This window comes from Rutidosis leptorrhynchoides, chromosome 2, assembly GCF_046630445.1.
Source record: "Rutidosis leptorrhynchoides isolate AG116_Rl617_1_P2 chromosome 2, CSIRO_AGI_Rlap_v1, whole genome shotgun sequence".
Classification (NCBI taxonomy): domain Eukaryota; kingdom Viridiplantae; phylum Streptophyta; class Magnoliopsida; order Asterales; family Asteraceae; genus Rutidosis; species Rutidosis leptorrhynchoides.
In genome coordinates this window covers 64,648,478-64,665,583 of record NC_092334.1, presented here as the reverse complement: position 1 = coordinate 64,665,583, position 17,106 = coordinate 64,648,478, and the positions used below count along the sequence as shown (strand labels likewise).

Genomic DNA, 17,106 nt, shown 5'->3' with positions numbered 1-17,106 from the left:
AATATAATCCCTCCGTCCCAAATTAATTGTACCCGAAAAAAACACCCAGTTTAAGAAATGTTATTATCACACTGTATTTTTTCCTAATTTTACGGTACATTTTATTAACATATCTAAATCTGAACATTTTTTATTTGGGACATTTTTTGTAGAATGGATAGAGTATTTTTTTTTATAAATATTTGATTTAAAATCATTTTTATTTTTATAACCCTAAAATAAACCGCATAATAAAAATAATAAAACTTGTTTTAGGCTTTTAGCAGAGTCCAAATAAGTTCGAGCCTTTGTGGGGTTTATAACTCAACGATACCGATCAAGCGATACCACCGTCGTATCACCACATAATAACTTGGAGAACAAGCGATACCACATAACAATCTGTTTCTCCGGAGACTACGACAATCAGAATCCCCAATTGTCTCTCAATTAACTTCTTCAAACCCTAAATTTCTGATATGGCTATGGATATTGATTTCTCTCAGTACCAATTGCGCTGTCAGCTTCGAGGTCATGAAGACGACGTATGTCTCATCTCTCTCAAAATATATATCTATCTATATTGCTTAATTATAGTTCATTCTTACAGTTGTTTCTATTAAAGTACATTAAAGTAATTTTGCTTTCGAGTTCGTTTTGTTTATTTGTTGATCGATTTCATTCTATGATCGTGAAAATTGAATTTGATAATGCGAATGAAAATTGAGCGATTCTATAACTACATGTGAGTTTACCTGTGTTCTTACTATCGTAGATATAGATATATATATATACGGTGAAAGTTAGGGATTCGTGAAAGCCGTTGGTGCTACATTTGATTTGTTAGAGGGATAGTTCATAGTTATGCTTATTGTTTAACCGGTTGATGTTTCGATTATTATCGGATGAGTTAGTAATTTACATTCACCTAGGTTATGAAATCAGAGATATGTTCTGAAAATTGACACAATGTATTCAACTCTGTACGATAACAGCGGTTTAAGTTATAATTGGTGTGTATTATATAGTAAACGAGTTCATATGAACTTTGTTGTTCAGGAAATTACAAAATTATTGTCCTGAAGTATAAATATAGTTCAATCTTCAGAAGGGAGAATAACACATTTTGTTTGTTAAGTTAAGCCTGGTGTGATATGATAATAGTAATTATTGCTCAAGCTGTTGACGTTATCCAGTATGAAGTCATGTTGTTTGCATACATTTGTTATAAGAACTTTTATTAGCTTCAATTACAAATATCAAGTTTGTCTGTTATGATTATTGATGCTTATTGTTTGTTTAATATTTAGGTTCGTGGTATATGTGTATGCGATAATGCTGGAATAGCAACTTCTTCAAGAGACCGAACCATAAGGTTCTGGTCTTTGGAACAAACCAATGACAAAGCTTACACTTCATCAAAGATACTGCTTGGGCATACTAGTTTTGTGGGACCACTGGCTTGGATTTCTCCGAATGCACAGTTTCCAGAAGGTGCTCTTATATCTGGCGGGATGGATACACTCGTTCTGGTATGGGATATAGCAACCGGAGAGAAAGTTCAGATGCTCAAGGGTCATAAAATGCAAGTCACAGGACTCACTTTGGATGGATCAGACATTGTTTCATCATCTGTTGACTGGTTAGTTAATTCATATTCATATATCTCTTGAAGTAAATGCTTCAAAGTCTCACGTTAAAAGTATTAAATTATGATTTTTAAAATGTATTTGTAGATTTTAAAAAGAAACTTTAAATATATTAAAGCGTTAGGGATTGAATCTAAAAATAAGGGTTAAATATAAAACATATTGTTGTGCGAAGATAAATTATGCATTTTTAAAAGATTTCATCAAGGTAATGGATTATATACAAATATGTTGTTGGTTATAAAAGGATGTTAAATCATTGGGTGGGCCAGCTTGTCAAACTGTTTCTCATCCAAACAGTATTGACTTTAATATAAGAGCATATCACTTACAATGGCATATACCCTGCACACCTCATTGTTTAACACCTTTTAACTTTGACAAAACAGAGCACTGTTGATGGTCTAAGGCCGCAAGTTGAGAACTTTCATTATCTTAGACCGTTTGTCTCAATTGCCTTTATGATTAATTCATTCCAGAAAAAATCTACAACTGACTAATATTTAATATTGGATACTTATTTATATTTGATATTGGTTATCCATCTTTTTTATTCATGGAAGTACACTAAGACGTTGGAAAGGAGAGCATCAAGTAGAGGTTTGGGAAGCTCATAAGGCACCAATTCAAGCAGTAAGGAAGCTACCGTCGGGCGAACTTATAACAGGTTATAATGCATTATTTGTTTTTTCACACATACAAAATTTTATTTTGTCATGCTAAATCCATGAATATAACATCTATTATCTAACCGTATTTAATACAAGAAGCTTTTGATATTTCGTAATCCAGGTTCGAGTGACACCACTGTAAAGCTTTGGAAAGGAAACAAATGCACCCGTACCTTTACTGGGCATACAGGTTAGTTGTTGTTTTTGTTTGTCTTTAATGTATAAAGTATGGGCATAAAATGATATTGTGAAAAATTATTATGTAGTAGAAGTTCGGCAACTTTTAGGAATACCGGGTTAATATGTTTTTGATAAAATATATTTATGTTGAAATGTCTTATGTTTAACTTGAGAGCACTCTTGCAGATACAGTGAGAGGTTTGGCTATAATGCCTGATTTGGGCATACTTTCTGCATCACATGATGGGTATGCTTTTTGGTTTTTAAGGATGTATTATTTGGTACATGTTGCTGCTTTTTGTATATATGCGTGTGTGTGTAATGTAATGCATGACAATAACCTTTTCTTTATCTGATATTGAACTATATGCGCAAAAGCCCCCATCATACAATTATCAACTTTTTCTTTGAATTTCTTAATGCATTTATTTATGTCATGAATGATGGTGTCCTGTCAATAACTGTGAGTCTTTCAGCCGTCACATGTGTCTTAATTACACATCTAAAATACATTGCCTTCTTTCTTTCATAACATTTGGATGTTTAATAAGGATGTATGTATATCTATCTGACATATGCATGCTTCCACCTGGATTTAAAAGATTGACCACTATTGTCTCTCAAGTCAGTTTTTGTTTACGTACTAAAGCAACTAATTCTCAGTTAGTATGCTTTAAATTGACAGATCATATTGGTTTATAAATGACAGTTCAATCAGGTTATGGGCACTTACTGGTGAGGTCCTACTGGAGATGGTTGGTCACACAGCGATTGTCTATTCTGTTGATGCACATAAATCTGGGCTTGTTGTTAGTGGAAGTGAGGACGGACTAGCAAAGATCTGGAAAGGTGATATGTTGTCCTCTGTACTTTGTTTTGGTTATGAAGTCGGTAATGAATGGGATGGTAGTTCAGTTAAATTATAAAAGTTGAGATCGAGGACTAAGATAACATCATTTAAAAGAATTTTATTTTAGTCAAAGCCACGTACAGTTTTCTAACTGAAGTATGAATATGTGTGTTGTACTTATGGCAGATACCTAGCGGGGTTACATTTTAGAGATAGCGTTTGTAATCGATAATGCATATGCTTTGTTGCTTAAATATTTTTGAAAAGAAATTTATATAGTAATATAAATTCTGGGTTTTGTGAAATCATGAGAAATTTGTGATTTTATATATGTACTAATATATTACATGAGGCGGTTGCAAATGTAGATTGCATACATCCAAAACATTAAACTAAGATTTTGAATACCTTTCTAATAGAGGTGGTTATGTCTAGTAATGAGATGTTATGAAAGAAGTGTCTCATAATATTCAGCTATGTTATATGCTTCTCAAAATCAAATATTTAGGCAAGTTTCGTTAGTGATTATGTTCATATCATTGTATGCTTGTATGACATGGTACTTGATGCATTTAGGTGCCCGTCACATGTAGTATTGTTGCAGTTTTAAGGGTTTGTAAGGAAACTATGACATGCCTACGAAGTTTATAGTTTATATTATGAGTGTTGATCTTTTTGAAGTCTAACAATTGGGAGTATGTTTTTGGTTTGTAGATGGAGTTTGTGTTCAAAGCATAGAGCATCCTGGTTGTGTTTGGGATGTAAAATTTTTGGAAAATGGTGATTTTGTGACTGCTTGTTCTGATGGTGTGGCTCGTGTTTGGACCGTAAATCGAGATAAGATAGCTGAGACTCTTGAGCTTGAAGCATATGCATTTCTACTTTCTCAATACATGGGCAGCAGGTATCTACTACAGTACAATACTTAAAACATGTTATCCATCTTTTGTGTTGTGTATCGGATATATATTATTTCAATAGCTGCAACTTTAGAAAGACATTAACTACTTACTATAGTAGCTATGGGCTTTTGTGATTTTTATTTTTATTTTTTATTTTTTTTGGGCGCTTCTGTAGCCAAAAGATGATTTGCTTGCGGTCAGTTTGAACTTGTGTTTGTTCTCAAATAGGTTAAGTAATAAAAAAAAACTAGCTTAAAGGGGAAAAGTCGCCCATAGTCTACTTTCAGTGCCTGCCCTCTCCCAAGTTGCTCTGCTCGAAGATTGAGAAATTGTTTATATAATTATGTTGTTATTACAATCGTATTTGACAGTTGACACTATAATATGATACACTTAAACAAAAACTTGTGCATCCAAAGTTAAAGCACAATATGTATGGTTACACCACATATGTGGTGAAAGTTAAGTTAACCACTTATTTTCATACCATTCATGAGATTCAGACTTAGATGTATGATCAACAACTTTTTGATCAATCAATGAGTTGCTTCAAATATCACATTTGGTTAAATGTCTTGGATCATGTATTTTCTAGTTATACTTGCATCTTGTTTCTTTCAGGAAAAGAGTTGGAGGCTTAAAATTGGAGGAATTACCTGGTCTAGAGTCTTTGCAGGTTCCAGGTAACGTCATTTTTTGTTTTTCTTTTATTATTATATTATTAATTATTAATATTATCAATAAAGTGAACCCTTCGATTTTTTGGTGATCAGGAACCAAAGATGGGCAGACAATGGTTGTACGGGAAGGAGACAATGGTGTTGCATACGCGTGGAACATGATAGAACAAAAGTGGGATAAGGTAGTAATTAATGCATGCTAACATTAGGTTTTATACTCTTCCTCATGGATAGAGTCTTACTGTTTTTCTTTTTTTATACAAGTAAATGAGTTGTTAACAATGATTGTAGTTAATATCCACATGTATAGTACATGTTGACAAACCTAGTATTTAAATGTATTTTGTTGATCACAAGTTTTACTAGCACTGTTGATTGATACTGACCTCACAATTCAGTATTTATGACAGCAGCATTAGCACTTTAATCTTCCGATGGCATTGTGCTGCTTTGAAAACCTGTTCATTTTGGGTTGTTTAAGTGGTACGAATCGGTTAACACATAGTAAGCCGCTCGATAAGAAATTCTTATGTGACTGTTAGCCCGTAGGTTCCAATTCCTCACTCATTTCTCATAAGATGTTAAACAATTGTTAGTTTGAGGGTAGGTCAGTTTTTAACACTTGAATTAATACAAAACTAGCAAGAGAATAGACTCCTAAAATTAAGACCATAAACTAGCAGTTTAAGAAAAGTAGGTTGAACTAGTGATTTAATTTTCTTTTGTTCTCGAATCACTGTTCATAAATTGTCACAGACCATAAAATGTTACATGAAGCAAGCTGTAAAATAAATGTAGATGATAGCTATTAGTTTCTTAGTGAGTTGTCAGGAAGTGAGTTTTTCACATAAGTTTAGAACAGAGCAGATGAACTTTGCATAAACTGAAGAAATGTGGGAAATACTATATAGTATATTCTATTAAAAGCAGGTAGTTTAGGTTAGTGTTGTAGTTAAATCACTTGGTTCCTGATGCCATAATTTAGCATTTGTTTTGCCTATTTCAGATTGGGGAAGTAATTGATGGGCCTGATGATGGCATGAAGCGCCCTGTTCTTGATGGGGTTCAATATGATTACGGTTAGCCTTTTTAGAATCTGCTTTGTCTTTATAGACTGTTGTTTTTTATTTTTTGTTCCCTACTGATACCAAAACTTCATCAGTGTTCGATGTGGATATTGGAGATGGTGAACCAATTCGAAAATTGCCATATAACAGATCAGGTACTTCTTTTTCTCTTCTTTTTTTATTCCTTTTTTTTGTTTACCTTTTTTATGATACAATTTGATAACATAATGGATCATAATTATCCTTTTTCTTGGTCATTTAAAGATAATGTGTATGACACGGCGGATAAGTGGCTCTCTAAGGAGAACCTGCCCCCCGCTTATCGTCAACAAGTTGTAGAGTTTATACTACAAAATTCAGGACAAAAAGATTTCATTCTTGATTCGTCATTTCGTGATCCTTACACTGGCTGTAAGTGCATTATATGATGATGTAATGAAATACTTGTTTCTTTCTTAGAATTTTTTATATTGACTGATTTTACGTTTCATTTTTCAGCTAGTGCTTATGTACCAGGACAGACTTCCAAATCTTGTATGTATTGATTGTTACATGAAATTTCGTTTTTCTCACTTTTTCATGTCTATATGCTATTTTTCTTACATGGTATTTGATCATGCTCTTTGCTTTTGCAACAGCCATATCAAGCAAATCAACATTCAAACACATACCCAAGGTATGCTTATTATCTCTCATATATGTCACTTAGTTGGCTTGTTGTTATCTTGTTGCTACTCATATAGTTGCAAACTTTTTGTTATATTAGGTTTTAAAGAAAGTTAACCCTGTTCTACATAGCATGTAATTTGATTTCTTCTGTTATAGGAATTTGATTTCTTCTGTTATAGGATTCAGTTACTCAACTTTGTAGCCTTTTAAAATTTATACGAACGCATGCAGGGCAAATTACTGTCTAAAAAGTTATAGTTCTCTTGCACTCAAATCTTTTTAACCTTTCCTTGTCCTAAAATCTAAGAAGATAGTCAGACATTGTAAGTCAGTCATTGTAAACATTTTTGTAAGTTTGTTTTGAGATTAACCAAACTAATTTGGAAAGCTTTGGCAAGTGGTTTGAAGTGATATTTACATTTTAAATAAGTGACAAAAGGTATTATGCAAGTCTATATTTTGAAGGTGCATATTTGGTTACTTTTTTATGTCTAAATTAAGTTTTTACTCAATCACTTGAAAAGTAATTGCTGTGGTTACACACAACCCACTTACATTAAGGTTATCAATTCTGTTTTGTTGTACAAGATAACCCTTTAGAGTTCACCAAACATGACCAAAAGTATGTCTTATAATCATTTGTTGGATAATGGATTTATGTTTGATCCTAGGATTGCATTTTAAGTATTTATGTATAACTAACAAAAAACTCTTTCCAGAAAGGAATGCTTGTTTTTGATGCAGCTCAGTTTGATGGAATCCTTAAAAAGATTTCAGAATTCAATAATGCTTTACGGTCTGACCCGGTAAGTTTATTGCTTTATTTATCATCTATCTTTTTATATTTTGTAATATCTTTTCTTCCTCTTATTTTTATGCTGCATGTTTGTCAAATCATGTATGCGTATACTTTGGTTTCTTCTATTTCGCGATATTATACTCATATCCCAAATGAAAATATTTTCTATTTCGCGATATTATACTCATATCCCATTGCATTTTTTTGTGTAATGGGGGAGAGTTGTATGCTTTTAAATAGATCTCTTAAATTGTTGCTTCTCATATCTACTATATATGGTATTCTGTTTTAGGGTCAGCAGAACTTGTCAATCAGTGAGGCTGAGATTTCAAGATTTGGTGCCATAGCAAAAGTGTTGAAGGATACATCACATTACCATACTAGTAAATTTTCAAATGATGACATCAGCTTATTGTTTAAGTTGCTAAAATCGTGGCCACTTTCAATGATGTTTCCAGGTGAGCATTTTTTTTTTTAATTTAAGAGATTAATATTGTCCTAGGAAAGATAAATTTTTACGGCTCACTGAATGTATGTATTCTGTAAGGTAAAAACATGAAATTTTAAACCTGTTGTGGTTGATTTTGGCACCCAAAAAGATACGTCTTTGTTGAGTTGTGTGTTAGTGTCGTAAATAACTCTAGTATGACCATATGCTTTTTCTATGTAAAACGGGTGGCCACCTCTAAAACCTTTGTATGCTTATATCATGAAATGTTTTCTTGCTTTTCAGTTATTGACATATTAAGGATGGTTGTTCTGCATCCCGATGGTTCAACTGTTCTTAAACACGCTAATGATGAAAAAGGTATGCATACTAATTGTCATTGTCATAGACGTAAAACATGCAGCTAGTGTCTAGAATATGTAGAATCTGTATTTGTGCAATCATAGTATAATTGTCTGATCCCTAAATTATCTGATCTTATTTCACTGGGTATTTCCAGATGTATCTTTCTTTGAATAAGGTCTTAAGTAAATTTTCATTTTATGTTTAATGATTTGATATCTCTCTCTAAGGCCCCGTTTGGCTCACGGAATCCAATGGGACGTGAGCCAAACGGGGCTTAAGTAGATCCAGCAGTATGGCTACTTGGTAGCATAATTTCTATGCAATGTCTTAAATTTTAAATCTCTTTGGCCACTCGTTACACGTGCCATTAATTTTGGGTAAATGTTGAACGTGAACGGGTTGGGAAACATGAATAGGTAGTACTTCAGTTAAAATTTTAATTATGTGACTAAACCAGTTATGGCTTTTCTGACCCATTAGTCATGTTCCCTTTTAGCTAATCTTGTATTCGACCCAAATCAACCCATCTATAAGTAAATGGGTCGAAATTGTCACTACTGGTTCTGGGCCTGCTTGTTGTTTCATGTGTTTATTGCTACTTTGGAACTTATATGATGGATATCTGTCTTTGCTTCTTCAGATATTTTAATAGAATTGATTCAGAAGGTTACAAGTAGTCCTCTCCCACCAAATCTGTTAACCAGTATCCGTGTATTGGTTAATCTTTTCAAGAACTCAGACTACCATCTCTGGTTACGAAATCGTCGTGTTGAGGTATCTACTTAAATATGTCTGTATTTTTCTTTTCTTATATTAACCTTCTTTTACTCTTATATTTATTATTTATTAGTTGTTAGTTATTTGTTTATATTAACATCAGCCTTTATTTATAATGTAAATCATAGTGAATTTTATCTGATTTTGTAGATTTTTGATGCATTTGCAAATTGTCATTCATCTCCAAATAAGAATCTGCAAGTGTCTTATTCCACATTGGTGCTCAAGTAAGTTATCATAAGTTTAACCTCCTACTTTTTTTGCAGCCCCAAATTGTTGCAGGTGTTGTCTTTTATCCGTTGATGTGTTTGCCTTCGTTCCCTTTGAGTGTATAAGCTTTCATTATGTTCCTCGTATGCTGAAGAGTCTATTAATTTTAAAAATCAATGGACATCGATCTATTTATTGCCAAACATATGACATTTGGATTTAAAATTATTATGTTATTAAAGGGTTTAATCGGAGAAATGACCTATCATTAATGGAGGAACTGATATCTCTATTGAATGAGTCAACTACATGTTTGAGTTGTGCTATTTTTTTGTCATATGCAATTCAGTTCTGTGTATGATTTTTTTTATGCGTTCTCTTATGTCTGTAAAAGTAAACAAAAACCTTCAACTCTTCAACAGAAATTGAATTTGGTGTTGTGCCAAAACTAAGTTGGCAGTATGAGCCCTATACTTAACTATTTACACTCTTTTTATCGTTATTTTATGTGTTAACACTTCTCAAAGTTCTTACATCATTTTTGTTTCTCGGTTTACTCATCGGTTGCAACATTGGTTAGCCAACACTTTCGTGTGCTTTTTTGCTGTATAGTTATGCTGTGCTTTTGGTTGAAAAGAAGGATGAAGAAGGGCAAGCTCATGTTCTTACAGCAGCTCTGGAGGTACATAATAAACCTTTCTAATATGTTTGTGTTGGGTAACGGGTTGAAAAAAGGTTTGAGTTATGATAGGCAACTTTAAAGCACTACTTGAATGAGTAACATATGTGCACAGTCCGTACAGTAACTTTTATAATTTTCTCCTGTAGATAGCGGAAGGGGAAACATTGGAACTTGATGCAAAATACCGAGCTTTAGTTGCTATTGGCTCGTTGGTATATCTTCTCATTCATCTACAATACTCATGTTTCTTCTTTCCAAGAATAATTAAATAATTAACTAGTTTTACCAAGTGAAATTTATTCATTATAAAGAACATCTGCAACAACAACATTACGCTTTAAGCTTCTGCTTAAATTAAATATGTTTTCATAATCAAGTTAAATCTAATCACAGATGCTTGAGGGTGCGGTAAAGAAAATAGCGCTGGACTTTGAAGTTGGTGGTATTGCCAAAATAGCAAAAGCATCCAAAGATACTAAAGTAGCTGAAGTTGGAACTGACATTGAAGCTCTGGTAAATCAAAGCTGATTCTAGTCATGTCATGGTAATCATCTATCTAAACGTTCATAATCTAACTCTAAATTACTGGACTTTCTCATTTATTTATTTTTTTTCCTTTTCACTCAGCACATCTCAATAATGAGTTCTGTAATTTTGTGCACTCAAACCCTTTATATGAAATTTATAAGGCAGAGTTTGTTACTAAATGGTGTGTCCACTTATTTGCAGAACTGATAGAATGCTATGCACATGTGTAATCGAGAATCCTGGTGCAAGAATTCGCCAGCTTAACTCATTCGCTCCATCGAATTCTCACATATAACCCATATTTTAGTGAAAAATGAAACTAAAAGAATATATTTTCTCCTCGTCTGGTGTAATTAACTCATTTTGCATGGTCTAGATACGTTATCTTTATGATATTGTGTTGGATGACGGTTTAACTGTCCAAGTCCTAAATTTTATGTTTTTTTTTTTTTTTTTACCCAATTTGTGCTCGGCATATGGTGTGACAAGTGTTGATAAAGTGCTAGCAATGTTTCGATGTTCATAACACCTACTGAATGGATCCTCTGAAAACATTGGTAACTGAGAGCTTCCTTGCATGAACTTCCTTGCATGAACTGGTAGTCATAATATTTTCAAGGTTTTGGACTGCTTACCCAACAACAAATATTGACTGATAGCTTAATTTATTATGCAAGTATTCTACAAAGATGGTGGATTTTCATAAATGAGAAGAAAACATTGGCGTAGACAAGCTTTATTCTACACGTTGTTGCTACTAGTAGACTTGTAGTAGACTTATATGTTAAGTTTTCGAGTGTGTTTGTCGTAACTAGCTGCAGGAGCTTATGGCTGGAGCTGGTAGTTTGAGCTTAGAAGCTATAGCTTATTTTTTAATAAGTGTGTGGTGAAAAATAGTTAGAGCTTATTGTTGTAAATTAACTAAAAAGGACAACAAAATATATGATATATAATTACATAAGGGTCAAATATGTAATATTAACTCCATAAGCCTAAAAACTTATTTTTTTCTTTTCCTACAGCTTATTTCTTTAAAAAGCTCTAGAAATTATGTCAGCCAAACGATTCTACTATGAAATAAATAAGCTTAAGTTTCAAATTTCAATAAGCTGCGCGGCCAAACACACCATTCTTGTTTGTTTCCTTTTATAACTATATTATATTATCCGGATAAGCTAACACAAAAACATCCCCAACCCCCACCAAAAAAAAATTCCCCGAGTTTTGACCCATACGAAAAATCACTCATTAGAGTTACGCCCCACACCAGTTTTGACTCGATAAAAACTCCTATTTTGACACCTTCAGACAACACAAAGCTACTGGATATACATAAATTGATCAATCAAAATCTCCCACAACCTGCTTCAACAGAAAACAGAAAGTCAACTATACATTGCCAGGGGAATCAAAATATGTTAAATAACCCAAAAGTAGCTAGTTTTTTCCTCTTTAAATAAAAAACAAGTTTAAACCAAAAGATTGGTGAAATAAAACCAATTCCCAAAATAGAATTGCTACGAAGTCAGAGCTATACAGTTGCTTGTAACTGTTTCCGTGAGCAACTTACGGTTTCCAAATATGGACAACCTCAATTTCAATCAATAACATCTGCAGGCAAATTAAGGTCAAACATACCACCATCTCCAAATTCCTCTTTTCTGTCCTTTTTCCGAGAAGAAAATACAATCTCTTCTGAGCTGCCCGAACCTGATGGCCGATCCGATTCATATGTACCACCTGTAACAATAACAAACAACACATAATAGTTGGTGGCAGTTTCGACCCGTTTACTTATAAGTGTCCAATTCAAGTTATGTTTCATCTCAATCATGTAACCTCGTAAAAACACTTGACCGTGAAAGTTCTCGAGTCTGAATGAATACAAATAACCCAAATACAAAATTACAAGGACAGTCCCTGTGGTTTGTACCAGATTACAGGTACAGTCCCTAAACTTTTTTTTTGACAATGTCAGTCAATTTACGTTTGATACCTTAACGACTTAATGTGAAAAGCATGTGCTTTGACTTAACGGTAAATTTTAACAGCAGTTTAACGGAGGGACTGTTCTTGAAATGCTTACAAACCACGGTGACTGACATCACCTGTAATCTGGTACAAACCGCAGGGACTGTCCTTGTAATTTTGTCTAACCCAAATAAACAATAAACAAGTTCAAGTTACTTTACCATTACTTGGTTCTTCCGGCTGTTGACGTTTACCGTTATTACATGATTTTGCGGCCCAACTAACGGGAAGTTCTGTAGCCTTCTCAATCCCCTTCGAGTAATATGGAGCTATGTTATGTATGCCAAATTGTAGCGAGCCCAACAGATCCGTTTCGATACATTCGTACCTATAAATGTTCCACATAAATATATATTTCATCTGGTTCAGTTTTTTTCTCTAGAAACGAGGGAAAAAAAACTTACATTTTCTTGCACAAGTTGTCGGTGATAACAGATAAATTAATGACTTGCATACGAATTTCCATTATTCTGTCTTCAGGGTACTTATCAAACGGCTCCTCAATAAACTTACTAAGCTTCTCAACGTTAGTTTCAAGCTGCTGTTGCTGATCTTCAAACAAATGTTGTTTTATCTCCACATCTTCTTTTGTCATCTCACCATTAAACAGCTCTTCACCAAACATATAATATGCAAAGGGGTATGAGTAAGAAAGTGCTCGTCTTGATCTAAATAAACGATATAGTCCATTTGTGACCCAGCTAAAATCTCTTAACTGTGAATCTTTTCCCTCCAAAACTACCAACTTGTCTCGTATGGTCTCCTTCAGTCTAGATTCTTGCTTAAATGAATCTGTATGAGCTTTGTAACGATTGTGATAATGCATGTACCGGTATAAGTCTCGTTTTGCTCGCTCAGATTTTTTCACAATGTCTTCCTTGTACCGACCACAACTATGACCCGCAATGCTTGACCACGTATGATCCCGACCAGTTGCTCCACCACACAGCCAACTAGTTCACATGTAACTGAATTAGAAAATTCAGCATTGACAAAGATATTGCCACACACATTATTTTGTTAAAAGAATAGGTCTTGTGAATAGGTCAAATGGGTCGAGCATAACAAGATTCATTTGTCACTCTTTATGAAAGCATTAATGGTCATACCAATAATTATTATGTATATTACTATCAATATTTTTATGTATATAATACATAATAATAACTAACACAATATAATAAATGTGAAAAATCAAATGTAAAAGCATATGACCTGTTTGGACCTATTTGACCCATTACCTGTTTCGACCTGTTACCAAAACCGACCCAACCTGACCCGTTTGGACCCGTTTAAACATTTTACCCGTTTGACCCATTGACCCATTTCAACCCAAAACCATTTTACCCAAACCGACCAAACCTGACCCGTTTGCCAGGTATAGTATAACGTGATTATTGTAGTCAGATAACATGCTGTAACGAAACAGATCGCAAATGATATTGCTTTGGATGAATTTCTACTTTCAACTACTGTTAGAAGTTTTAGAATCAGGTAACCATATTTTTGAGTATTTATGTTTATCTATAGTGGGTTAATATAGTGACCAAAAAATGCATTTCTTCTAAAGAAAAAACATTTTGTAAAACAAAGTAAAACTTAGAAGAATGTACAAGTAACCTTCATCTTTTTCTTAGATGACCGGTTTTGTTGTAGCTAGTATGAAAATGATATACCAAAGCTGATAATCAAATACTCAGAACCAAAAACTGAATATAATAATATCAAACATAAGTAATTAGATAATTAGATAATCAGTTGAAAACACAGATGCAAATAAAGCAGGCCTTAAACATAGGTCAAGGGATAATGAACTTGTTCGAACCTATGGTGTATTTTTGCAATTTTTTTGTATGCAGTGTATTTAGTTAAAAAAAAAAAAAAAAACTTACAAAAAGTGTGATTTAATGAATTTACCTAATGTAATATTAAAACGGATCAAAGAACAAATTGTGGTCTTACCAAAAGGCTTGTCCACAGATGCAGCTGACTAGATTACAGCCACCGTTTTTCTCGACAGGTTTATGACACTTAGGGCAGGGCTTTGTGTGAACAGTTATCCAGTTAACTGTTTCTGATTCATCTCGACACTTCTTAGTCCAAAGTTCCCACATTGTACAAGAACAAGGAGAATGGGCTTCACATAAACAACTGAAACAAAATTGATTACCACATGAACATTCTACCTCACAAAACTCATCTTCTTCAACACGGATTGCATTCCCACAATGAGGAGTACTCGGACACCATTTTACCATTTTATTATCCTCGATATACGACTCGAGAAGAAAGCGATCAAATTTCTCAGCCAAATCAGGATGCCTTATTTAAATTTCTAGTACAAAGATTAAGTTTAAATTTGGTCAGAAATTTCCGGGTTGTCACACTCACCACCTATAAATACAAGCCTTATTTAAACCATTTTACACTTGCTCTCATTTGCATTTCACACACACTTACTCTCAAATTTTTCTCTAGTCTTTCTTTCTCTAAAAAGTGTAAGTAATTGATTTTTTTTTCTTCTTCTTCTTCCCTTCTCTTTCACGAAATCATCATCATCATCTAAGGGTCTAGCGTTTTAGCTTTGATCTTGATTACATCTTGTAGATTCAAACATGGATTTGAATCCTTCAAGAACATAGAAGATTCAAACTTTCTAGCTTTGAATCTTCACCTACTTTGTAAATCTAAATCTTTTAACTTTAATCTTGTTATTTTGTTATAAAGATTCAAACTTGTGTTTGTAATCTTCATGTAACTTAAAGATCCAAGCTTTATGCTTCAAGATCTTCAAGAACAACCAAGATGCAAGCTTTCTAGCTTGAATCTTCATATCTTTTGTTGAATCTAAGTTTTATAACTTATGATCTCATTACTTTGTTATAAAGATCAAACTTGTGTTTATGGTCTTCATGTAACTTAAAGATCTAAGCTTTATGCTTCAAGGTCTTCAAGAACACCAATGGTTCAAGCTTTCTAGCTTTGTAATCTTATAACTTGTGTGAAAAGGATCCAAGCTCTCTAGCTTAGGGTTCCATCACCTTATTTAATTTAGATTATGTTCATACTTGTTTGATTGAAGTAAATTTAGTTGTAAATGGAACTTGTAATTGTGTTAATGTAACCTTGGTTCATCATCCATCTAAGACTCTTAAATGAGTTGTGTTCTTACTTGGTCTTAACATATTGTGTGTTGATGGTAGAATCTTAGTCAAGGTGATGCTAACCCATCAACGAGTTGTACACTTGAAGCTACAAGCATCAAGGATGAGAACCGTGATGAGCATCAAGCACCAAGAACCCCACCGGAGCACTTGTTACTGTTTTTTCGGGATCTGATCAGATTCTTGGACTTTTGGAAAATTGATTTTCAGTTATTTAGTTTCGAGTAGATGACTTTTCGTTTAGGCCTCGACTTAATATGACATACGGTTTAGGATTTATAGCCCTCTGAAAGTCACTACGCCGTTGTAACGTTGTGCTGAAATTTCTAACCTACTCGCACTTAAACTGTCGCCACGGTCAAATGAAGACGAGTTTGGTTCTGGAATTTGGTCAGAAACTAGAGGACTCCCATACGGAGCCATAGCCACTGATTTCGCGTCTTTTCGATTTACGTAGAGGCCGTAGCAGCTGATCAAAGTCAGCCTATTGTTTCTACCTCTATACTTGTTAAACTTACTTAGCTTTTACGATGATGAATGATGATGATAATGACACTTAAACTTATTTTATGCACTATTAGAACTTATGAGGACAACCTACTGACCTAGTAACCTTTGACTTAGGTTGACGACCTTTCGGACCGACTTACTACTTGCACACTTTCATGACGACTTTTACTGCTTATTCACTGTGAGTTATAGCATCCCTTTTTTACTTTAACTATTTTGGGACTGAGAATACATGCGTTTTTTACGTTTTACATACTAGGCACGAGTACTTAAACTTTATACATGTGTGGGTTATACAACGGCATAAACTTTCCCCTTAGCTCGGTAACGTTTAGTCATTGTTTTTAAACCGGTGAATGCGAATCTTAGATATGGATCCATAGGGTTTGGCATCCCCACTCGGGCTAGTCGCGCTAGCATTTAACGAGTGTTTAATTGTAACGACCCGGAAATTTCCGACCAAATTTAAACCTTAACCTTTATATGTTTCCGACACGATAAGCAAAAACCCTAATGTTGAGTCTAGAAAGTCTGAAATCTATATCTGGATGATTAGTTACCTTTTTGACCATGTCTGACGATTCACGAACAATTGTTTGAAAATATGTATGAGTATATATATATATAGAATCGATACATCTAGGTTGTCATTAGAATTAGTAGAAAAATTATAATATGTATTTGTTATTATTACTTTCTTTATCAATATTATTATTATATTATTATTATTATTAGTAGTAGTATTAATATAGTTATATTTTTAGAAAATAATACAATCTATTATTATTAACATTAATAATATAAATATTATTTTTTTTTAAATGATTGGGTATCATAATTTATTATTATTATGGATATAATAATTATTAAAACAATTAATAATATATTTAGTAATTGTTAATATTGATTTAATCACATATATTAGGATGATACGTTTTTTTTTGTTGTTTGTTTGCTTTCACCAT

At 33.4% G+C, this 17,106-nt stretch overlaps 2 protein-coding genes across 3 annotated transcripts; one reads left to right on the top strand and one right to left on the bottom strand.

The window, feature by feature from the left end:
* Positions 1 to 280: 280 nt before the first annotated feature.
* On the top strand, positions 281 to 10,964 carry LOC139890954 (uncharacterized). Of its 2 annotated transcripts, none has more exons than XM_071873887.1 (23): positions 281 to 524; positions 1,290 to 1,621; positions 2,192 to 2,295; positions 2,421 to 2,489; positions 2,666 to 2,726; positions 3,189 to 3,328; positions 4,044 to 4,233; positions 4,853 to 4,914; positions 5,005 to 5,093; positions 5,918 to 5,990; positions 6,074 to 6,133; positions 6,243 to 6,389; positions 6,477 to 6,512; positions 6,617 to 6,654; positions 7,367 to 7,453; positions 7,748 to 7,904; positions 8,180 to 8,254; positions 8,880 to 9,013; positions 9,167 to 9,243; positions 9,839 to 9,908; positions 10,055 to 10,120; positions 10,302 to 10,452; positions 10,638 to 10,964. In XM_071873887.1, exons 1-22 carry the CDS (start codon positions 459 to 461, stop codon positions 10,434 to 10,436), a joined length of 2,268 nt encoding a protein of 755 aa, XP_071729988.1. In that variant the 5' UTR covers positions 281 to 458; the 3' UTR covers positions 10,437 to 10,452; positions 10,638 to 10,964. The 2 variants fall into 2 exon arrangements, with proteins under 2 accessions (XP_071729988.1, XP_071729987.1); XM_071873886.1 differs by having other exon boundaries at positions 7,739 to 7,904.
* Positions 10,965 to 11,793: 829 nt separating this feature from the next.
* Positions 11,794 to 17,106, bottom strand: LOC139887934 (probable E3 ubiquitin-protein ligase ARI1). Its single transcript, XM_071870980.1, has 5 exons — positions 17,075 to 17,106; positions 14,430 to 14,789; positions 12,872 to 13,420; positions 12,629 to 12,795; positions 11,794 to 12,176 (listed from the first exon to the last, which is right to left on the bottom strand). The coding sequence occupies exons 1-5, from the start codon at positions 17,104 to 17,106 to the stop codon at positions 12,034 to 12,036; spliced, it is 1,251 nt and encodes a 416-aa protein (XP_071727081.1). The 3' UTR covers positions 11,794 to 12,033.

What these genes read in the sequence shown, in the direction of transcription:
- LOC139890954 (XM_071873886.1), top strand. Translation starts at nt 459, where the DNA reads ATGGCTATGGATATTGATTTCTCTCAGTACCAATTGCGCTGTCAGCTT. An exon ending in TTCGAGGTCATGAAGACGAC is followed by an intron (nt 525 to 1,289) that starts GTATGTCTCATC and finishes TTTAATATTTAG; the next exon opens with GTTCGTGGTATATGTGTATG. An exon ending in TGGGGTTCAATATGATTACG is followed by an intron (nt 5,991 to 6,073) that starts GTTAGCCTTTTT and finishes AAACTTCATCAG; the next exon opens with TGTTCGATGTGGATATTGGA.
- LOC139887934 (XM_071870980.1), bottom strand. Translation starts at nt 17,106, where the DNA reads ATGGTGAAAGCAAACAAACAACAAAAAAAAAC. An exon ending in GACAACTTGTGCAAGAAAAT is followed by an intron (nt 12,796 to 12,871) that starts GTAAGTTTTTTT and finishes GAACATTTATAG; the next exon opens with GTACGAATGTATCGAAACGG. An exon ending in GCCGGAAGAACCAAGTAATG is followed by an intron (nt 12,177 to 12,628) that starts GTAAAGTAACTT and finishes TTATTGTTACAG; the next exon opens with GTGGTACATATGAATCGGAT.